The 24799-nt window shown below is 41.9% G+C and overlaps 1 protein-coding gene across 10 annotated transcripts in view; it reads left to right on the forward strand.

The window, feature by feature from the left end:
- The window catches only part of By (focal adhesion protein tensin), a 303833-nt gene that overhangs the window by 275056 nt on the left and 3978 nt on the right, over window positions 1-24799 (forward strand). For 6 of the 10 annotated variants that reach the window (XM_078177339.1, XM_078177342.1, XM_078177346.1 and 3 more), the window contains 11 exons: window positions 991-1274; window positions 3051-3670; window positions 14583-14796; window positions 15520-15711; window positions 17704-18330; window positions 19486-19829; window positions 20805-20894; window positions 22519-22627; window positions 22791-22974; window positions 23681-24046; window positions 24251-24533. In XM_078177339.1, coding sequence (XP_078033465.1) covers window positions 991-1274; window positions 3051-3670; window positions 14583-14796; window positions 15520-15711; window positions 17704-18330; window positions 19486-19829; window positions 20805-20894; window positions 22519-22627; window positions 22791-22974; window positions 23681-24046; window positions 24251-24533 — 3313 coding nt within the window. The remainder of the gene's footprint in view (window positions 1-990; window positions 1275-3050; window positions 3671-14582; window positions 14797-15519; window positions 15712-17703; window positions 18331-19485; window positions 19830-20804; window positions 20895-22518; window positions 22628-22790; window positions 22975-23680; window positions 24047-24250; window positions 24534-24799) is intronic. The other 4 variants (XM_078177345.1, XM_078177340.1, XM_078177341.1 and 1 more) reach the window with 4 other exon arrangements.

The following is a 24799-nucleotide window of genomic DNA, read 5'->3' on the forward strand; positions in this document are numbered from 1 at the left end:
TTATTCAGCCGTGACGTAACGACACGGATTAGCGTTAAATTGCCGGGACCGACGGTCCGGAGGTGGAAGGACGATCCGTACCGGATCGGACGGGTTCTTAACCCCGCCCGGCGGCGCAATTAGTCCACGGAGTTTCATCGGTCAACGATTTACAGCCGATTGTTCGCCGCTAACGAGACGCTTTGTTCGGCGACGCGCTCACGGGGGGAGATTGCGCGAACGCCACGACAAACTGCGCGCGTCCTCGAAAACTGCTCGATTAGGAAAAACTCCGTTGCTCGTTTGCTCGCGCCACACCTGTTGACCGAGTCACTTCTTTTTAATTAGGGACGCGGCCGAGGTCGATCTTTATGAAAATTAGATTCGTGAAATATATTATTAGAGAAATACAATTAACCAGTGTGAGGAAATGACGATTTTTGCGTTCGTTTTAGGTTAATGCACTAGGTTGCATTGTTGTAGGAATTTGTATGAGATTTTCATGATGTTACGTAATTTATGCAGTGCATTTTAAACATAGCAGATTTTTAAGGTATTGATTATTTTTTAAATTAGAGAGCTTTCTCTGCACTGATTTCTTTGAGAAATTTCATAATTTTCAAATCAATGCATTAAATCTATTTTCAAGTATTCGCTGTTTCGAAAATGTTTAAAAAATATTTCTATGGTAGCCTTGACAATTTTAACTATTTATATTGTAAAGACACAATCTGTAAATTGTGAATTTTATATCTAATGGTTAGCAAATCTCAAAGCATTCTCCACTCTCTGCTAAAATTCTAAAAATGATTCTTCAACTCTTTTATTCAAGCATATATCTTACCATTATTATAAACCAAAATAATATATATTATTAGCCATAATCAGAGTTTTATAATTTCAATTAATCAGCGCCAAAGGGGTTAACTTCCTGAAAAATGTGCGCAATTTACGCGATGATCCAGCAGGATCGTCAATCCGTGGACTGTATTTGACGGTAAAATTTTCCAGAAGGACGGGAAACACCATTATCACCGCCGCCGCCGTCGAGCTCCTCGGTCCAGACGTCGCCCCGCGGATTGGGTTACACCTGCGGTCCCATAGATGGATCCTTGTACGCTGTGGTTCACCCGGGTGCTGCCGGTGGTGCCCGCGGCTCGCCATTGACAGTTTCCATGGACAGTGGCATCAGCAGTGCCCCACCGCAACGACCCAGCCCGCCTGAGCCAGAGCCGGACAACCAGGCTCATGGTGATCTTGACAAACTCCTCCATGATATGATGCTCACTGTCGAGGTAGGTGTTCGCCACTGTGAGAAAATCTATGACTGTAACATCAATACTCGATCGTATTATGTCGATGCACGCGGTTGCTACGGTTCTTTTATTAACCCTTTGCGCTCATGTGGCGACACTGCGGCGCCATTAAAATTCTTGTGATACGTTTTAAAATTATTTTTATAGATATTGCCAAAGCTTAGACCTAAAAAATTGTCGAAAGTTTAATTGTTACATGTGTTATGAAACTCAATATGGTTAGAATGAATTTTGTTATATAAAATAGAAATAAAGCCAAAAAAATTATTTTCGAGTAACCATCAATTTTTTATCTATTATCGAGATAAATGTGTTACGTTGTACTACCGCAAGCTTCAATATTATTACATGACTTTTTAAATATTAAATATCTCTCGCGATTAATAAAATCAATAAAATCGAAATAGAAACGAAATTTAACATTGAACTAAATTTTAACGAACGAATGGTCGGTAAAGTATTAATAGTGTTGTACCTTTTTCCTTTACACGTTTATACTAAATAGATAATCTATAGTAACACGTGTGTTTTACTAATGTATCACATGCGAACGTAGCTCGCTAAAATTAAATTACAACAGCCGCCAATAGTATATCGTCGGTGTCCGACCGTGCCGATAAGCAAACGTTTCCTTCGAACTCGGAAACCTTGATAATCGATCTTTACTCGGAACCTTCACTTCTGGTCTACTTACGCTAAATAAGCAAACGGGTCCCCTCTGAACCCGGCGACTCCGATAATCAATTTTCACTCGGAACTCCAGCTTCTGGTCCACTTAGGCTAAATAAGCAAACGTTCTTTTCCGCGGAATTGATTAACGATGGATCTTTTACTCGGAATTTTAGCTCGGCGATGCTCTCTGCTTAACCTTTCTCGACGATTTGTTATAGTCGTTAACACTTCTTTGTTCGAGTTGGCAATGAATTTTTAGAAATTTTAGTCGGATTAATATTGAATCGGTGGTGTTAAATGACAGGTTTCTTATTTTAAAATTGCGATAGTAATTGAGAGAATTTTTGGAAGATTATAGCGGTGATTATGGTATTTGAACAATTGCTGTAGGAAAAATTGTATAAAATTTAAGTAAATTGCATCTTTTTACTGTTACTGGGTCATTAAATTTATTCTATGGTAGTATTACTGTTAGCGAATACAATTTTAATCGACACAAACGAATAAATATTTGGTTGATTAAAAATTGGAATTTAAAGTGAATAAAAATTTATTCGAATAACGTTTCACTCGAATAAGAATTCATTCGAATAGGATTTTATTCGATTAAAAAATCAATCAAATAAATAGATAATTGGATAAATTACTCAAATAAATAGATAAATAGATAAATTACTCAACTAAATAAATAGAATAATTTCAGTGGAACGAAATATTCGATTAAAATTAATTTACTTCGAATTCACTACGTATTATCGCTTCGATATTCACTATTATTCGTAGTAAAAAAGGTTAAAATTGTAAAAAAATTGAAACATTCTTATATCAACAATAACACTAGAAATCAAATTAACTTATCTGCTAAATGAATAATTTTTTTATAGTACCATATTAATTGCAAGACGAGAAGTTAAGTGTCCATAGAGTGGACCTTATCCTTAGCCATCAGAAATTGTCTCTCTATAAATCACCATCACTCTCTCACCACCCATAAATCTAAAAAACAAAAAGAGCCAAAAAATAGAAACTACCCTAACACAACTAATACACAAAGGATCTACATAAAACCCTCTTTTCTTAAAGTCTATGCCAGATCCCCCGTCAGAGGACTACCGAGCGGACAGGAGCGAGAAGATGTACATCCAAGAGAGCCGCAGCTACAGCAGTCACACCAGCAACTCTCCGTCAACGTATTCGACCCTAAAAGACTCTTACAGAAGCTACGGGGCCGGGAAAGAGTCCAGCCCGCCTTACAACGCGAGCAGCAGCAGCTACAGCACCCTGAAGAACGAGTACCGGGAGCCGGCGAAGATCGAGCACCGTCGCGAGGAATACGAGTACCGCGTGTCACCCGACCGGAAGATCTCCGAGTCCTCTACGGACTCGTACAGGAAGCACGCGGACTCGTTCTCCCCGTCGGGTAACATCGATTACATCGACGAGGACATCCCTTATCACGCGCGTCAGACCAGCCAGCCGTTCTCGTACGGCGCCACCACGGACATGATCAAACACCAGAAACTGTCCTCGCCGTCGCTGGTCAGGAAGGCCTCGGTCAGGGGCGCCGCGCCTGTCGTCGACTTCGAGGAGATCCTAGGGGAGAACTCCAGGCGACCCATTAGCCCTTTGAGCCCGAACACGCCCGACCCGCCGCCGGAGTTCGCTAATGGCCCGGCGAAGACCAGCTCGGACCATGTCGACGGGTAAGTGATAGCCGGCAAGTTTTCGCGGATTAGATCCTCTATTAAACGATTGACCCAGATCCACGGTCTTGGGACCGGAGGGGGGGGGGGGGGCTCTAATGGCTAGGTGTGTCACCGTGCTACGCCCCCTGGAAGTGTCGAATGAGTCGTTTCTGGAGAAATGTCTTCCGAATTGTAAATGGCACGACGAATTGTTTGAGTTTTAATTAGCGGGGTATATTTATCTTGGACAAATATTGTCGCCATTTTGTCGAGTTTTATATGAGCTGTTTTTTAATTATCAGTATTTATTTTTTAATTATAGCAATAACGCATAATGCAATCTTGTATTTTGTATAACATTGCTCAAGAATGATTTTCTTGATTAAAAAATGTCTTTCTTAAATTATCTGTTTAAACATCATATTTTTATTATTAAAATTGGAAGGCATTGATCCTCTTATGGTGGCTAGATTCACTAAAATAGTTTTAATTATCTGCCCTTTTGCACTCAATAGTGATCTTTTTATTAAACTTGATAGAAATAGAAATGATTCGAGGTGACTTCAAAAAGAATATAATTTAGAAGGAATATTTGTAAATTGATCTGATTTTATCGAATTTATATTTCACGACTTGGCTTTTATAAAATGATTCGTAAAATAGAAAAGAAAAATCTATAGCTTTAAAAAACGTCTGTGTTACCTAACTAATTTTTTTTTTCAAAATCACTGCAATGAAAGTAATCTTTAGGCAGCGCTAAAATTGCGATTAGGGAACACTAGCGATCGAGGGTGATCGATTTTTCGCACGCGCCAACATGACGTCTCTGACAGGAACATATAACTCTACAAAATAACACAAGCCATTCTATGCAACAAAACTAAACAAAATAGATAAAATAAATATCGCCCGCTACTAACGTTACGAAAATACGATATATAGCCGGTCGGTAAAGCGTTAAAGACCTCTAATAGCTCAACTAAGCCATACAGTCCCGCTGAAGTTACTTCATCATAAACGCGCGGCTAGTCCGTCATAATAAGCTGCGAACGAGACAGAAAACGCCGACCGTAATTTAAGGAGCGCTCCGAGGATCCCCCCTCGGACCGCAAAGAAGCGAAACACCGTGATTACACAAGAAACGCGATGAATAATCGTCCGTCTCGCGAACGGACCACTCGGACTTCCGGTCGGTAGGACGTCAACGGCCGCATTAAACCGTAACTCCCGGGTATCGCGGCGGCGTTAAATCTCCGCGGAACGACCCGACGTTATCAATCTCTCCGTTTAGCGGTCCGCGAAAAAGCGTCAAGTGGCAGGATGAGTCACGCGCCCCTCCCGATTAATGTTGCTCCATTATTCCCGTCAGATATCCGCGGACGCTTCCGTCCGGCCCTATATATACGCGCGACGTGCGCGCACACACCGCTCGGACCGATTACCGGGTCCCTTTCTTTGGCAACGATCCCGGCTGCGTTACCGTCAACTTCGCCCGGTGTAACGAATCCCGTAATTAAATGCTCAGACCGTCTAATAATAAATCGGCGAGCACCGCGCGGCGTCGTCCGCCGGCGACGTTTCATCGCGCTCGATATATGTGTCGCGGCCGTGTATTGTGAAACCCCGGGGGCGAAGATCGGACGTGTTTTCGGGGCACGAGGACTGGAGGCTAGACGCGGCATGAGACGAGAACAGCCTACTTTGATGCAACGCTGCGGCGAAATCGTCGGACAAAGTGGCACAGATCTTTCGGGTTCATTCCATCGAACGATATTCTGACTTTTGGAAAATTGAAGATATTTGAACCGGTGCCATTTCTTTAATAATAATCATACAAGGATCAGTCTCGGCTTGTTTTAAAGCTTGAAACTTCTGCTTTAATATAGCTAAATTATTTCTTAGCTATGATTTTTTTTAGTGACTCCATAGGTGAAGAACTGGAGGCATGTTTTGTCTAAAAAATGTACTAACTTCAAATTTCTGTAGAATCTTTGAAAAATTCTTTCAGGGCTTTAGATTAACGCAGATTTGAAGATTGGAGTTTCTTCTTTGCAACGGCGTAAGAAAAAGTGATCTACGATTTTTTTGTGCCGTTTTATTGAACTTTGAATGGAAGGTGTGTTGGCAACTTTGTAGTAGTTCAAATGAGGAGTTTAAAACCATGAGGAATTTATATGACGAAACTTCTTCCTCAATTTTTATTACATAAAACGCCTGGGAAAAATCGTAGAACGAATTTTAAGACATCATTGTAAAGATAAAGCATCAATCTTTAAATCTGTGTAAAACTCATTTCTAAAGAAAAATTGTTAAAGTTATTACAGATGCTTGAATTTGTATCATTTTTACACATTTTTTACTTTAGGAAACTTTCACTATATTCCATTAACCAAAATAGACTTACACTAGAAACCTCAATAAACCAAACAAAAAAAATCCAATCTTAACTTTTTTGCTATCATCACAAAGAGCAAAGTTCAATCTTTAAATCCACGGTGATTTTATCCTCTAAAAAAATGTTTCGCAACTTTTACAGTCGCTTCGAGCTGACACAATTTGAAAAAAAAAGATTCTCCAGTTGATGCAACCATGTTATGTGAAATCGCATTCCCGATGACTCTAATATCATCTGGAACAAGATCGGTGGCCCTAGAGCGGCCGTCTAGAGTCAGAGGCGTGTCGCAACCGAGCGCCGAATCGGGCGCCGCAAAAGATCGTCGCGCGGGCAGACGGTACATTCGAGTGGAAAAGATCGAGCGTTGGAAAACCGGCGCGGGACAATTAATAAATCGTCTAGCCATACCGGGGGTTCCCGCACGGTTACGGCACTCGCCGGGCGCGTTTCTGTCGCGAATGGCCAATGCGGTCGCCCGTGTGTGACTCATTGTCGTCGCCGACATCCACCGTGCGGAAAAGAGAGAAAAGTCGGCAGCGGACGGTAACGACGCGCGTCCTATCGCGTTATGAAATACGAGGCTCCGCGGTTTTGCGGATGGATATTGCCAGGCGGCCGACTGTTTGCCCGCCGGGCAATTTGTCAGTCGGGCGCGACGTGCCGCTGATGAGAAACGAAAATAATTGAGGAAAGAGGGTACACGGCCGTGCAGATTTTCGAACGGATGGAAACGGGACGCTGTTGTATCTAGGACGATGTTGGAGCGCGCGAATTTCGGAGATGCGGATCCAACGATTCGATGCGGCGCGGATCGAGGGGAACTTGGGTTTGGAGGTACGAGGTGCAAACGCATGAATTTTGAGAGTACGCTGGGTGCTATAATTATATTGCGAAGTGAAAGAATATAATCAATTTTTCGTACATTTAATGATATTTATTATAGAATTTAATTTCGTTGTCTATTATCTCCAGCCAACTGGATGGTAATTTGTAAATAATATTTCACTATAATAAACCTTGCCCTATAATAACGAGGTAGGCTCGTAATCAAAATTCCATTCAAGATCTACTAAATATGAATATTATTAATTCCTTCTAAATCGAAGTGAAACTAAATTCTCCTCTTTTCATAATTTAGAAACGGGAGTAAATAAAGACAATACAAGAAAGAAAAATTATCTGGTCCTATTAAGGAAAATATTAAGAACAAATAAATGCTCTTCGACGCATCATGAATGGAGTCGTAGTGCAAGGGGTTAAAACTCAGACAGAACTTTTTGATAGACCTAATATTAATATGGTACACTATAGCATATTCCATGATGGATAAAGTATAGATAAGGAGACATTTTGGATTTGGAAATTGATGGTGGAAAAGGATGGTAGGAATGTAGGGAAACGCCTTAGATGCAATGATTGTATGAGACACTTTGGAATATTATTATTATTATATATTAATTTAGGAAAGTGTACTAGGTTCGATGGTTGTGTAAGGTACAGTAGATTATTATTAAATAATATAGAGAACTGTGGGTTTGATGGTTAGACGAGGGTCAGGAGGCAGTTTCAATTTGGAGATTGAAGATGGAAATGTGCAGTGCTAATTTGGAGACATGTGCCAGATTTAATAATTGCATAAGGCACACGACATGGTAGGACGTTATTAATCCCTATGAATTTGAGGAGTCATATGTGTTTAACAAGTATAGCGGTCGTGGATTAAATGATACATTTGAGTTAAAGATTTCGACATGAAATGGACTATAAAATTAAGAAACCTCAGAAATTTATAAAATTAGTGAGTTTACTTAGAGAGTCTATTAATAAAAAAGACTGAATATTAAGAAAAATTTCGGACCACTGTGCAGTGTATTGTTCACGCAATCTCTGAAAATTGATCAATATAAAAATTAAATTTCTAAGGAACTGTACCTCTACATATTAAAAAGAAATATAAAGTGAGAAAATCATGAATCAGAAAAACCAAATTAGAAACTTTCAGTTTCAATAATTAAATAAAAAAATACAATATAAATTCGTTCCAAGTCAACTACGAATTTTTATGTCTTCTTCTTTTTATGTCTTTTTATGTCTTATCTTGTTCTGAAACAAGAATTAAATAAAAATATACCTCTCCATTTAACAATTCTAAAAAGTTAATAACACTGTAACAGTCCCGTCAAAATCTATTTAACTGATCCACTGATCCGATAATGGCGCAAACTCCATATTCAGACTTCAAAACTCCACATTCAAACTTCAAAACTCCACGTTCAACCAATAAGAATTGACGAGCCATCGATCCGCGAAAAGTTAGTCAAATTACTACGGCGAGAGGATCTGCGGTGTTCAAGAGTAATGTGCGCGCGCGAGAAGCTCGGAACACCGGGATTCCTAGACGTCTAAGGCCGCTGATAAATCAGACCCTCGGATGCTGCGGCATCCGGTAGATTGGAGATTAGGGTCTTAAGGATCTCCTCGTGGCATTCAGAGAGTACTGAAAGTCTCCGGGGCTCCTTCCCAACCTGTTAACAGAGAGTGCGTGCAAGCGTATCAGTGTGACAAATGTGGGGAAAACTCGGTGTACCGTCGAACCGGCGGAGCGTAAAGATCGCGTTCACCGTCGGGGGAGCACATTTTCCACTCGTCGACGGTGGATTTTCAGCAACTGGGCCGAAGGAGACTTTTTCCGGATGATACGACTGCGACTAGAGCGGATGACGGAGATGGAGGACAAGATACAGACTGAGAGAGGAAGGTACAAAGATATAGGAAGAGAGATGAAGAGAGAGATGAAGAGAGAAAAAGAGAGGGATGAAGAGAGAGATAAAGAGAGAAAAAGAGAGAGATGAAGCAAGAGATAAAGGGACAAAAAGAGAGAGATGAAGCAAGAGATAAAGAGAGAAAAAGAGAGAGATGAAGCAAGAGATAAAGAGAGAAAAAAGAGAGAGATAAAGAGAGAAAAAGAAAGACATAAAGCGATAGATAAAGAGAGATATAAAGCGAGAGATAAAGAGAGAAAAAGAGAGAAAAAGAGAGAGATGAAGCAAGAGATAAAGAGAGAAAAAAGAGAGAGATAAAGAGAGAAAAAGAAAGACATAAAGCGATAGATAAAGAGAGATATAAAGCGAGAGATAAAGAGAGAAAAAGAGAGAAATGAAGAGGGAAAAAGAAAGAGATAACGAGAGAAAAGGAGAGAGATAAAGCGAGAGGTAAAGAGAGATAGAGGGAAAGAGAAAGTAGGAAAGCAAGACAGAGTGCGAAAGAGAAAGACCTATAGAAAGAGAGATAGAGGGGAAGCGAGAGAAAAAGACAGGGAGAAAAATAGAGAAAAATAGAGAAAGAGAGAAAAATAGAGAAAAAGAATGAGAGAGAGAAACAGAAAGAAAGAGAGACAGGGAGAGAAGAAAAGCGTGTCAAAGAAAAAAGAGGAAGACCTAAAGGAAGACATAGAGCAAGTGAAAGAAAAATAGACAGAGAGAAAGAAGAAGAAGAAAGAAAAAGAAAGGGATACGAAGGGAAAGAGAGAGCGTGAGTGAGAAGCCGTAGTCGGACAGTCCGGAAAGAACGACGGAAATACGAGCTCGCCGAGGAAAATTGTAGGAGGGTTTACGAGCCGCTTTTGTGCTCCCGTTTCTACTTCGAATGACTTCCGCATCCGAGTGCCGTTTCTCCGGGGATGCGCGCCACACCGGTACGAAAAAATTGCCGGTGGGAAGAAATACACTTGGAACGGCGGAGAATTACAAAGAAGACAGCCGAATGGACCAAAAAGTTGAAGGAAGAGAGGGAGAGAGAGAGAGAGAGAAACGGGTCGGTCTCGCGGCGGCCGATTTAGCGCGTCTCGTCTGTTCTATATTTATAATTATGTCAGAGGGCGAGCGGAGTCCAGAAATAGGAGGCGTCCCTCCCTCCCTCCCACCTCCGTCACCCTTCCAGACGTCTTTTCACCAGCGACCTTTCCCGCTGGAATTCCTCGAATGCCTTTGGGGGGCCGCCCTTTGGAAAATACTCTCGCGGACCAGCGAGCTGAAAAGGGTTTGCGAGAATCCTTCTCGCGGATCGCGCGAAGTCGACGCTAGAAAGGACTCCCAAAGGGACTTCAAAAGGGACTGCGAAGCTTCGTTTTCCGACTCTGTTTATCCGCGAAATTTACTCGCCGGCGCTGCGAATTGCTGCCGAGATGAATGTGACAACGCGTGTATTGCACACCTGCCTGAAGAATTCAAGGGAGGATTTTATGATACGTGATAAATTAATTGAATGAGTTTGGTTTCTTTCTATGGTTCTAGTAACTACTTTCTATGGTTCTAATAACTAATTTTTGTACTGTTTTTATTGCTAAGTGTTGGATTTTTGTGTAAATTAGAAATTGTTTAAGACGATTTCAGAGATCGTTATCTTAATTAAAATATCTTTTCTGTTGGAATTATTTGAATAAGTTGCATAGAATATTCTGAAATTCGTTTTATTTTATGAATTTTAAGATTGACTTTGTAGTTTCCAGATTGACGTAGAGTCATTTCTGTCAGAGATGCATAAAATTCTATGGAAGTTTATTACTTTGTATTGTAATCGTGTTATAAAGCACAAGGATGGTGGATTAAATTCCTCATATATGTAACATGTAGGGAAATACGATTCTCTTCTGTTGAAAGGGTCAATATGCAGACCTTTGTGACATTCTATTTGAATCCAATCGCACTTTACAATATGATCCCTTCGATGATTTAAATCGCACAATTATATACAGTAACCTATTATCGATACAGTATTATCGCCGTCATTTATAACATATCTTAACATTTTAACCCATAAAATAGACTGTACTCATATCAATATTATTGAGAATTATACTATCCTCATAATACCAACATTATTGAGAATTACAGTAAATTCATAATACGAATATTATTGAAAATTACACTACACTCATAATACCAACATTGAAAATTACAATAGTGTAATTAAAATAGTGTAATCAAAAATGAGTATAGACTCATAATACCAATACTATTGAAAATGACACTATACTCATAATACCATCCCAGCAAATCTAAAGTACTCTACACTACTCTCCATGTCGTTAATCACGTTTCAGACTTTATCACAATTAAACACCACAATAAAAAGAAAATTCTTTCAGCTTGACTCTCACTCTACATCTACTAATTTCTTTAAAATTTCACTGTGCATTGTCCTGCATAACAAAGCTTTTCCCCCCGTTGAAATCCGCAGCCGTCCAACGCTGGCCAGAGCTTTCGACCAGCGATCGTCAGAAAATTCGCGTTCCTTACGCGGCGCGGCTGGTATCCGTGGACCAAATCTGTCTCGAATAGTTTCTTAGGGCGTCGGTGAGGCGTGATTCGCCGAGATTACGGTAAACGTTCGGCATTTTCAACGATTGTTTCCGTGGAAACGGCTCCCGTAGAAGGACCATAACGGCGGCGCGCGTAGAACCTGAAAACCGAGTTCCCGTCGCGGAACGAACGGCGAGGAGCCCCGAAAGGAGAACTTCTTTAGCCGCCGTGAAAGCAGACCCGGCCAAACGTCTGTCGACCTCATCGACCATAAACGTCGCCTGTTTCTCCATCGGCGGCGGGGCCGCAGTTTTTCAGAAATATCCGTGCGAAACCCGTGGTTTCGCAAGCCCGCCGCACACCTCCGCCCGCCGGTTTATTTTCACGGCTTTCGGGGGTAGGGGGGAGGGGGGGGGGGCCGATACGCGCGAAACGGCATTTTACGACGACGACGACGACGACGCCTTACGTTGCTCCCGCGGTTCAACGAACTCCACCACCTCGGGAGCACGGTTAACAAACTTGTTAAACGTGGACACCCGCTTTCTCCGCCATTCACGCGAGAGAGCTCGATGCGATCTCGAGGGCCGAATTACCTTCGGCATTGACGGAACCACGCCTTTACGCGCTCTCCCGGTTTCTCATGCCCGATAAGTTCGGCCGACTTGTCGCTTGCCCGTCGGGAGGCCCTGTTTCGATGATCGGCGAGAGGATTTTTTGATGGTCGATGCGAGTGTGTTAACGAGGAACGGTAGTCTTTGATTGGCTGACTCGATATTCGGTGGAAATTGGCGAAGCAGCTTTCTCAGAAAATTCATTAGTTTTTCGTTGTTATCGTTGTTTATTTATATGATATTATACCCTTTTAAATAGTGTACATGGAATAGACATAATACTTGATAAAATAAGATTTATATACAAGAGGAAGTTTTCATGTCGAAAACAGTGGAATTAGTACAATAGAATGATTTTAATATAACTTAATAAAATAGTATTAGAGAATCGAAGATATTTGTAATTAAAATATAAGCCTCAAGCTTTATAATAAGCCTAGATTCATTGTCCTGCGATTATTTCTAATAAAATTATGGCAATTTAAACATCTGTAATAAGAGAAGTGGGAAAATCCTGCTGGAGTTAATATAGTAGACAAAAATCTGTAATTATAATAATAATAATTATCAGACCGTGGCTTTTATGCACTTAAGATAAAAAATGATTAGGTCATACGAAGGATATTAAAGAACTTTAATGAACTATAAAGTAATATTATATTATTCTCAATTAATTAAAATTATATACATAGAACAATATTGCCCAAACCAATTCTAGCAAACAAAATTTAATGAAAAATTTGCATACTGCACAAAGAGCGTCCATCCTTTAACAAGACCACCAGCAAATGTTGAACAAACCACGTACCCCATTAAACCGTCTAAAATGTTGCCTCTCGGTCTCGGGAACCGCACGGAAATGCAGCAAACAAAGTGCAAGATCCACGGTGCTCCTTGTAATACCCGGGCACTACCCCGAAGATGCGTTTAATAATCAATAAGCCGGGGTGGCCCCTGCAGCACAGGAATTAATTCACCCCCCCCCCCCCCCGCTCCTGTCGACGGGTAATAACAGGGTCGCCACTCTCGGAAAACCGGGAGAGCAAAACATTTCCTAGACCGCGTGGTGGCCGGCGCATACACCGTTGCACCGGGTTTACGACGCAGACGGGTGTATCGCCGGCAGGGTGTGGCCCGTGTTGTTCTACGTTCGCGGCGAAGTATAAATTTCGATCGTCGTAAACAAAAACCGAGCCGCTCGCGGTCCATTTATTATCGTTCCGACGGGGTTGGAAGGGAAAGACACGCCGGCGCGCGGCGAGAGGCGAACCGATGGCCCGGAGCGACCTCGTCGATCAGGATGCAATTATCCGGGATCTATCGCGGTAGGAGGTCCTGATTCTGGGCCCCTCTCCCGACCGGTAACCGTGACGGGCCGGTTTGTTGCTGTTCTAACGAGGCTTTGTTACACGGCTCGCGTGTCTACGTCTATCTTTTTTATTCTCACACTCTCACCACGTGTCTCTGCGTCTCTCTTCTTCTTCCTTGCAGTTTCCCTCTGTCTTTCTTTGTCTTTCCTTTTGTCTCTCTCTTCTGACACTCTTTCTCTTTCCTCTCTCTCCCTCACTCTCTGTCTCTCTCTCTCTTTTTCTCGCAAAAACTCGCACTATTTTCATCCCCTTTTTTCAAGTTTTCCTTCGCTCCCCCGCTTCATTATTTTTCAATATAAAAATCACGCTCTCAACAAGATAAATCCTCTTTTTAACACTATTTTTACAAACAGTATATATTACACAATATACCGAATTAATTTTGTGATGTCTGCAACAAAAATCAAAAAGAAATTACATACAAAAGCAGAACATAGAAAATAACATCTATTAACCCTTTGTACTCGAAGGGTAACTTTGAGGCAGCACTATAATTCTTCTATCATCTTTCAAAATAATTTTTAAATTAATTAAATGTTGGTTTAAAAAATTGTTAAAAGTGGAACCATTAGTATGAGTCACTTGAATTAATTTTATAAGCATAAAATGCACTTTGTCACGTAAAATATAAGTATTATAAGCTAGAAAAATTATTTTAGATTTACAGTTGAAATAGCTTCGAGTACAAAGGGTTAAAAATGATTAAAAGGTGACCACGATAAATTCTGAAAATAATTCCCTTTAATAATTTTATCAATTAAATAGCTAACATTCAAAACTGATTCTAACATAAAATTAAGGAATGAACACTCAATAAAATCCTTCACTTAATTACTAAAATTAATAAAAAGATTAACGTCGACCACGCAAGGCTTCGATAACCTTAATAACATAAAACAGTGGGCAGCTCAAAAAGTTGACAGATCAAATTCAATTATACCTTCTTACCAACAAGGACATCTCATTCTAACACGAAAATACTTAAGATCCTCCGGAAAGGCTTCTTCCATCAAATCGCTTAACTTTTCCGACGATCGGAGTTCGTTAAAATTTGAGAAAGGAGCAGAAAGCTCGGTATACAGACTGTTACGAATCCTTTGACGAGGTGTGGCGCCTTTTTATCTTTCCCCGTAATAATAGTCGACGGACTCGACGTTGAAAAGCGATTCAGTATAAGAGGAGTAGCTCCGTGGATCGGGGAAGTTCGGATGCGAATTGGAAAAGTTTCACATTGGTTTCTGGTGTCGGCAGATTATCGTGGCTGAGGCAGCAGCAGCTCAAGCTCGCCGCGAGAAGAGACGAAAGGAATCCTGGGAAACTCTGGCGACAGGAGACCGGAAACCGGGTGATCGGCGAGCTGAGGAGCTTGCAGAGGGGCAGGCTGAGGCACGACGGGTACGCGAGCGATTCTGCGGTGCTCGACGACGATGACGAGACCTGGATGCCGCATTCCGTGTCTGGACAGGTGAGACGTCCCCTGAATTAATTGTTGCTGGGCCTTTGGTGGAATTCTTGTAGTCGTTAATCATTTTATGAAGGTTTGAAGAAGGGTCTCTCTTAAATCGATTAAAATACTCCTTATAGTGATCGTAGGGTGATAATTTTATATATTTATATATATACAATTTATACATTAATTTGCGAAGTCTGTACAGAGATTCGCAATTTAATTGTTGCTGAAAAATTATTCCTATTGTATTATTCTGAATGGAAATTATTTTACTGTATTATTCTAAAAGGAAATTATTTAATTTTATTGTTCTGAAAATTGTCCTTATTTTATTAGTCTAACACAGTAGAAACGCTTAAAAACTTTTAAAATACAATTGAATTATTTTCAGCTTCATAAATAATTATAGAAAGAAATATCTACATATCTACTGTACCTTGAAATTAATACAGACAAAATATTACCATTCCTTGACAACGAGTATATTCGTTAAAAACAATTCTCAGGTTAAGAAAAATTCTGATATTCTTTATCAAATTACATACTGTAAAAAGCATCATATTTAAACAAAATATAAACAAAACCAGTATTTATATTATGTATACAGTATAATTACAGTATGTCGCTGTTCCAAGAGACTGGAACAGCAATTTAACTGAGTGGGTTAAAAAGCATGTTAGACTTTCTCTACGAGACTTCCCATATACTAAACCATAAAAATCTGACGACTGAATTTAGACGCAAACGAGGCAGCTTCCGTACACGTCGGCTCCAGCGAGTCCTCTGCTTCCGCAGCGATCGAGCAGCCGGAAGTACAACGGTACCGCCGGCGCGGGCACTTTGGGAAGGCCGCGCGCGGAGAGCGTGAACGAGCGTCCGTTCATGACAGTGAAGCGAGCTTACGAGTACCGCAAATACGGCGACAGCCAGGTAAGTGCCATGAGCGAGCCACATACAAGATACCACACGGTCCATACGACTGTTAGCTCCGTCGGGATCGATCTTGCTTCCGCTCGTTTCGATAAAAGCCGGAAGACGACGCGTGTCGCTCGAAGTCAGCGAAATCACGATCGCGCTCGATAAATATTTATCGACTCGTTAAAATCGGCCTGGCGAGAGTTACCACCGGGCGGTGCTCGGTTCCGGAACACCGCGGGTTCGTACTTAAAATCATACTTAAAATAATTGTCAATAATAAGGATAATAAATTCGAAACGGTGGTAGAGGATCGATCCCGGTACGCGCCGATGAGACGGCGGCGAGCACGAACGCTACAATTTAGGCCGCTCGGTAGACAGCGACTGTAAAAGCAACCACTTCTGCGCCGTCGTGTTTTATGGTTATGACCCAACAGTTAGATCCTAAACAGCAAGAAATCGACCACCCTCCCTACCCCCTTTTTTAGACCGTAGAGACCCGCAAAACGATCGCGTAGTTATTGCCAGGCGTACAGCTTAAACCCTTTTTGTACTGCCTTCCTTTTCGACCGGCTGCTGTACGGACGCGATACCGCGGAAACTGGGAAACGATTCTGAGTCATTTAGGCGCTTTCTGCGACGAGCACGCGTTGACGTAACCGGCTTCTTACCACTCGCAAGTTTTATGCCGGATGTCCGCGATCGGTAGGCTGCTCACCTTGATTTTAACCGACACTTTTGCACCAGGAGAGGTTGCGTTCTTGGGTCATTGACTTCGATCAATTTTTTTCTAATTAATTTTAAAGCACCTGTTCAGCAATTCTCGTCGATGCTCCTCATCTAACAAGATCATTTATGTTCGATCTTTGTGACTGACTTGGACATTAGATTGATAGATTAAAATTACTGGATCCAGTATTTGTTGAAATTGAAGAGACTCAATATAAAATATTTTCGTAAATAATGAGTATCGTTTTAAATGATGAAACTCTAGATTTATAAGAGAATTATTATCGAAATCAGTGAGCAAAGATCATTGCCACTTCTCCTTGTAATTACTCTAGTTTTTGATTGAATTAGCTTTTGATGATTATGGTAGTTCATAGAAACATTTTTACATCAAAGATCGGCATGGACATTCATTCAAACACCAAACACGTCTTCGCTCTTCCCATTTTATTTTAACCACGGAATCGCTTCTCTTTTCCCAGCACCACCTGTTGCAAAATTCTCGTGAAAACATACGAAGGAAAATAGTCGAGTAACCGGGTCAGAAGGGCTCGCTCTAACCGCGTACTGTAAATACATGTATCATAATACGATTAATCGACTAACGCGGGTGCGACTCGATCGACGCTGTACAGATTGAATTTCAGTAACTGGACCAGACTATACCTGCTTTCATATTGAAGAAGCAAATCATAAATTGTCTATCGAATCCCATCTTATAGTTTGAACTCTAAGGTACTTTTTTAAATTACTCTGCATAAATACACTGCAAATTTGTTGCATTTTATAGATAGATACAAAAGAGTAGAATAATATTAGTGACCAATGAACAGAGAAAATTGAAATTAAAAATAGAGAAAATTAGAGAAAATTGAATTAAAGAAAAATGAAGTCATTAGACGATTTTTAGAATCTCTTTACATTATTTTCGACCGATGCAAATTATTGAATAATAAAATACAGAGCGCATATTTTAAATTCTCGCCATAGGCTCAAAATAGTAAAAAATATCGGATAATAATGTTCGCCGTCACTCCAAGGGGTAGTAAAATTCAAAAATATTTCAGTGCTCGTAAACTAGTTACCTGAAAGTCTGAAAAAGATTTAAGTTACTTGGCGGAGTTTTAAAAAGGTCAGGCAGTTTCGTAACTGCAGTTATGGCCGGGTCCAGCTGCGTACCAGCCCTGTATAGTCATACCACGGAACCGCTGGCAGCACGGGAAGGATTACAGGCGGTAGTCCCCCTCTAGCATGAAGCGCTTCGCTTGCTTTTCAGAGCCCTCCGACATCCCCCCGCTCAGGCTTAGCCGCCACGCAACCCTTAGGATTAACAATGCAGCAACAAGCCACGTTTATTAACACGGAGAAGCCGCAGCCGCCGCGGCCGGAATCGCGGAGCGACAGTTTCGCGCGTGCGGACGCACTGCTGCGCGAGCACCGACAGCAGCACCACCAGCAGCAGCAACAACAACAGCACCCCGGCGGCGGGAACGCGATCAGCAACCACCTGGACCAGAAGCAAACGCTGCCGCAGGATTTCGGCGAGCGAAACGCTCGGCCGGAGTCGCGGAACCGTTCAGTAGGTTACCAGAGCTTCGGCAGGACCATGATCGTGAACGACAGGACCGTCGATCACGTGGACGCCGGCTTGCTGGCGGTCGTCGACCAAAAATCTGGCCAGCCGACCGTCCCGGATCCTCTCGTGAGCCTCATTCAATCGCTGGCCGATATTTCGCCCGTTCGATCGCCACCATCCGTCACTAACAAGAACGAGAACGATCATCCCGCGGGCATCAGCCCGCCGGCGAACAATCATGCGAGCAGCAACGCCACCACCGCTAACAACACCGGCACTAATTGCTCCCCTAACCAGTCGCCCAAAGCATGGCAGAATTGCACCCAGGTTTGTCCCGGCTACCATCACCTCCCGCGGTATCCTCACTCGTGGTCACACAAGCATCACGCGCCGCAGTAGTCGCTGTGCATTCACGGGGACGGTCAGCGTGCTCGCGAGAGTAGTGTCCTAAACCGGACTACGCTGCTTCCGATTGGATTAGGTCGCTCGGCTTTTGCCACCTAGATGATTAATCCGGGGATTCTTGGCCGGGGTACGATGTGTTGTTCGGTGATTAATGTCGTTTATTTATTAAAGAGTAGCAGTCTGGTTTGATGATTGTACAGGAAATGAGATGGAAGTGTAGATGGTGTAGATACAGTTTGCTGTAAATGTAGTATTAAATATACCTAAAATATATCTAGTAGAACTAAGACAAATAAGTTCCTTAGAGATGGTAGAATAATTAAAAATCTAGCAAACAGTTGTTTTTTCTTATCAGCATCTCAATCATGTTTTAAAATCTCAAAAAATATACAAATTGTACCGTCTAATTTTGAAAAAATTATTCTTAATTTTTCTAATTATCAAAATCATTATTGTTACTTCTATATCTTCAATCACATCGGTTTCGAAATTTTGATGACAGAAGAATAAAATTTGGTTTCGGTACAAAAACATTTATATTTAACCCTTTGCACTCGAGAGCTCCGGAGCGGAGCCATTTAATAATTTTTTTTATATATCCTAACATTTGTATCCATAAACAATTAAAAAAATAATAACATACAACGATGACTTTTCTTTCAATGCGTATATCATGAACTTACATGTGAATATGATCTTTTCACTCAAATGGCTTCGAGTTGCTGGTAATATGACTCAAAAAAAACTTCGAGTGCAAAGGGTTAATTATATCACACGATTGATTTTGATGCAAGCGATAAAACGTGACAGATACTTTGATATCGTCGCAAAGAGAAAACTGAAAGAATGATCGGAATCATCGAAATAACAGCAATTTAGCGTCGATCAAGCCGACCGTCCCGATGCACAGTTTCACGATTTAGTCTGCACAGTTTGATTAGAGATTCCAATTCGCTTGGCCCCGCTTCGCCTGGCTGCACAAAGTGATTAGAAGCGTGCCTATTCTTGTGCATCCGAAGTAGCCGCCCCGGTGTGGCCGTGTAACGACGAATGAAAGAACGTGATGTGACTTCACAGTCCCACAATGACTCGGCGTCATCGTGGACCGAGAGGAGCGTCAGTCCCGGAAGCGTGGTCGTCGGCAGCGCCTCCAGGCCGCAGACGCCGGCGTTTCCGGTCCATCCGCGGACACCGTACGTCAACAACTCGTCGCCGACGGTCACGTTCGCCTCGGACCGTTCGTACGTCACTTCGAACACCAGCTACAACCTGAACAACAACAACAACGTGAACAACGAGATGGGCGGCAACAACAACAACAACGTCGGGAACTACGCGAGCGAGCGAACGATCTACATCGAGGAGCGACGAGACGTTTCGAAGGAATCGGGGCTTCCTCCCAAGAGTCCGACAACACAGAGGTAAGCGACACAATGCCGTTCTGATTGGTCGACGATGCTTTATCGAACCCCGAAGACAACCCCCGAATTTGCTGGTCGATAACGTTTCAGCCCTGTGACACTTGATTTTACAGTGTAATTGACACTATTTGACGGTGACAGAGTGCTAAACTGTAGTTACCGAGGACCATTGATAAAAAATATCGCTAATTTATTTATACACCTTGTCTAGGATTTGTTAAAATTTGCAGTGGAATTTTCTAGTCGACTCGAGCGAATATAATAATTATAGTTTACAGGGCATATATAATTTATAGGATAAACTCGGAATAATTTGTCAGAGATTTAGCAACGAGAATTTTACTGACTTAAATTTTATTGTGCATTGTTTAGTGAACTAGATTCAGGATGCGTGAAGGTCTTAATTTATTTATTAAATCTTTATTAAGTTAGCAACATTGAGAGAACTAAGCTAGAAATAATTTATCAACGATTTACCAAATAGATTTCTTAACAAAATGGCATTTAGAATCGTAGCATAGGTTATAATATAAAATATGGATTATTTTTAAATGGAAGACTACGAACCTCGAAATAATTTGTCAAAGATCTATCAACCAGATTTAATGGCCTGAAAAGTCAAATCGTGTTACGAACCTTTATTAATCACCATACTTTGTAATACTCAATGTGCCGAGTTTAATAATCGTTCGTAAACACGTCGATAGATCATAGTGCATCTGCAAGTGCAAGGCTAAGCTCGAAATAATTTGCCGGCGGTTTGACAACGCGAGAAATACGATGTTTGAAAGGAGGGTAAAGAGGCTACGAGCATTTCGAGCGACGCGTGGACAGACACGTTCGCGCTAAGCGTATTATTTTCGCGTTCCACTGCCGCGGACGAATAGTTAGGCTACCTAATAATTCACCGAGATTCATTCTCCACACTGGCAGAGACGCAAGGATTATGACGCAGATTGATATTCGTGATTCTAGACGCTTGAGTTTCCCGGCAAGCGGGCCACTTAAACAAACGCATAACAAACGATGGCCGCTCACTAACCAATCGGCGTCGTTCGACTATAGGTAATATATAATATCACCGTGATATCAATGGAGGTTGCGACTGTCCGTTGTTTCTGAGCGATCGGTACACGACCGATCGGCGCGATCGGAAACGCGCGTCGATCCCGTGTCGAATGCCGTCGTGAATGTTTAATGTCGTGCCACTAACCGTGTGTGTTGGTACACTCGAATCGCAACTGCATCGCGCCGGCCAACCAATTACATCGTGTTACGCGGAATTTCATGTTTCCCGTCCGCATGGAAATTCCTTCATTAATGTCCGGCGTCGAGTATTTCCTCGCTGATGGTCGCGTTCCCGATTTTTAACGATTTCGCCAACCTGATTTCTTTGCCTAGATTTGAAAGTCAATTTTTATACAATCTCTATTCTTCTAGTTTTATTGGAGAGGTACTTGAATTTAAATTGGGGCCTTTTATAAGTTCACTTTCTTTAAGATTTTTTAATGGAGAAATTATGAGACTCTTTGCAGTTGTATTTACAAGATTTATTTACGCATGTTTAGGTAACTTTTAAAAATTATTTGGCTTTAAAAAAGTTGAAATTAAATTTTTTTTTAATATTTAAAGAATGTTAAATTGTCTCTAGCACTGACTGCATAAGTCAAATAAGTACTACAACACAATAAAACATTTTTAAATTCTTGTATATGTCATAATATGAACGAGATCAATCAGCTGTATTTTTCTTAATATCAGCAAAATCAATTGTTCAAAAACACACCCCTTAATCTCCACGAAACGTAATAATATTAAAGTATTCTATATCGCAAAAGCGAACCTGTCAACGTTAATTTAATCGGATAAAGTGCATCAGCTTTATGCAATTTGTCAAAGCGTTAAAGGAATTCGACGACCGTGGATTCTCTACAGCCATCAAAATAATAACTTCGATTCCTCGAAATCGACGCATAAAGCAAAGATCCGCACGCGATGCGGCGATTGCTATCGAAAAAGTAGTAAACGTATTGGCAGACCGGCGGATGCAGTTGCACCAGTTTGCAGCAGTAAGATAGAAACGAAGAGTGGAGACCGCGTCACTTTCGTCGTGTGTGTATTGCACCTGTCGAACTAACAAAAGCTCGAGCTTCTTGCATCGTGTACCATCTGGAAAGCATACTGTCATGAGACTGCATCATCTGCGTAAAGAATCGAGGAAGCACTTGACTGAAACGCGTACAAATAGGCGTCGCTGTTCGACATCAAACCTCTAACGACAACAGCAACCAATTAACAGCCAGCGACGTGTATTTTCCGTCGATACGATTCTGTACATACGTGTATAAAACGATCACTATAATTGTGATTTTGAAGTTTTCATTCGCTCGATCACACATCTCTATCATTCACACTCTGTCCTTCTCAATTCTCTCTCTCTCTTTCTTTCCTCTCTATGTTTCTGTGTTTCCTGTATCGATATTTCTCCTACGATCCTCTCGATCTATCTCTAGTTTCTTGTTTGTATCCACGTCGCCGATGTTTTCTCACGGCGCGTACACCACTTTGCACGCGTCACCTGACGAACACACACGCCTACACAGAGAAACCGCGGCTGTCTTGCACGGAGAACGATTCTCGCCGCGAGGCCCCACTTTATAACGTTACATGTGCGACCGTTTCCTTGTAGCAAGGACCGATCTGTTTCTCCGATAAACGAGTCGACGATGTCGCAGTCGCAAACCATCTCACGCAGCCCCGGCACACCGACGCACATCGAGTTCGCCCAAAGTCCGAAGGTGGGTTCCCTTCCACGATCCGTTTTGCCGAATTGCGAACCGGTTCGGTCGGCGACCATCGTGCGCCACCTTCTCTATTCGCGAGAAGATTTCATTATTCGTAATTCGGCGCGCGAACACGGTCACATGCAAATGCGGGCGTTGATTTCTTGTTGCGTTGCAGAGCGCCGCCTCGTACACGTCCATAAACAGCGGCGGCCAGTCCTCTCCTCAGGTTCAGTATTATGGCTCGAGACGGTCGAGCGTTCACTCGAACACCGAGCCCCAAGAAGTGGCCGATGCCAACGTGAAGTTCGTGCGCGACACCAGCAGGATCTGGTACAAGCCTAACATATCTCGGGAGCAAGGTGCGTTCGGTTTTGTACTACCTTGATTTTGTCATTTTGGTATGGACGGGGTGTCGATGATCTTTTGATTAAAGCACTGGTCAATTTACTGGGAAGAAGTACTTTTGATGACCAACGTGAAGTTCTTTCAAATTATTTCATCGACAGATGAGATAGGTCCTTCGCTAATGTTGTTTCCTTCAGCTGCGAGGAGAATTTAGATAATAAAATAAATTTTACCAAGGATGGTAGATTTACTATTAATTTTCTAAATATTCATTTAACTATATAGTTTGTTTAATCGAAATAAAATTTCATATATAGATAAAACTTTTCCTAAGTTTAAACTTTTATTAACTTTTATTATCGTCTCTTTGCAATGTGGAAAGCATCGAAGCAATTAAAAAAAATGATCTAGCGATGGCAAAAGTATTCTACACTGTTAAAATATCTCTTGAACAATAATGTTTGGTGAAAGTCTTAACTCAATTAGAATTTAACTCAGACGATATTAATTATATTATATAGTCTTCGCAAAGAAAACCGAAGCAATTAAATAGATTTTCTAGCGATGGAACAAGCTTAGCTATATAACAATGAAGATAGAGTTCGTAAGGTCTATCTTAAATTGTCAGTGAACGCTAGGGTAAAGATATAGCAATCGCAGTCGACACTTGGCACTCAAGGCATCCTAGCTAAATCCTAACGAAAACCGTAATGTCTGCAGCAATCTCAATGCTAAAGGACGCAGCGCCAGGGACATTCGTCGTCCGAGACAGCAACTCCTTCCCAGGAGCCTTCGGCCTCGCCCTGAAAGTGGCTACACCGCCACCAGGTGCGCCGAGTAGCCCAAGAGACCCATCCAGCGAGCTGGTTAGGCACTTTTTGATCGAGCCAACCTCCAGAGGCGTTCGCCTGAAAGGATGCGCGAACGAGCCAGTGTTCAGCTCCCTGTCGGCACTGGTTTACCAGCATAGCTTAATGGCGATGGCGCTGCCTTGTCATCTGTTGCTCCCGGAACCGGAAGCGGCAGCCAGAGCTCTCGATTCTCCAGGTGCTAACAGCGCTCAGCAGTGGCTCATACAGGGTGCAGGTGAGATATTAGAATCGGTCATCTTTATTTATCGGTCATCGGTCATTATTTATCGGTCATCGGTCATCATTATTTATCGGTCATCGGTCATCATTATTTATCGGTCATTGGTCATCTCTATTAATCAGTCATCGATTATCTATATTTAATATTCGATAGTTATTGTTTCTGTTTATCTGACCGGGTTTGCCGATCTGTTCGCAGCTTGCAACGTTCTTTACCTCTTCACCATGGACACAGAGTCCTTAACTGGGCCCCAGGCCATCAAGAAAGCAGTCACAACCATGTTTGATCAGAAACCACTGCCCACGGCGACCATCGTTCACTTCAAGGTCTCCTCGCAGGGGATCACGCTGACCGATAACGCCAGGAAGCTTTTCTTCCGCAGACATTATCCCACTAACAACATCAGCTACTGCGGATTGGACACCGAGGAACGCACCTGGGAGTTCTCCAACGAGGACACGGGACGACCTGTTAGCGCTCAGTAAGTTCCCTGGAGACTGGCGACACTGTCTGGCATGATATTCGAACCCTTTCCGAGTCTCGACGTAGATCATTTAAAGATTGTATTGTACTATAAGCCGAATCCTTGCTTCTATAAGATCACCTTGCTTCTATAAAATCACCTCGATGCGCTAGATGATTCCTGAGATAATTTGCAGTAACTTTTTCCTTAGCCAAATTGTTGATTAAGGATTGGTTAAAGAGTTGTTCACGGAAAACGCGAAGCAATTAGAAAGAGCACAGCTG

The sequence above is a fragment of the Augochlora pura genome, chromosome 3, assembly GCF_028453695.1.
Source record: "Augochlora pura isolate Apur16 chromosome 3, APUR_v2.2.1, whole genome shotgun sequence".
Lineage (NCBI taxonomy): Eukaryota > Metazoa > Arthropoda > Insecta > Hymenoptera > Halictidae > Augochlora > Augochlora pura.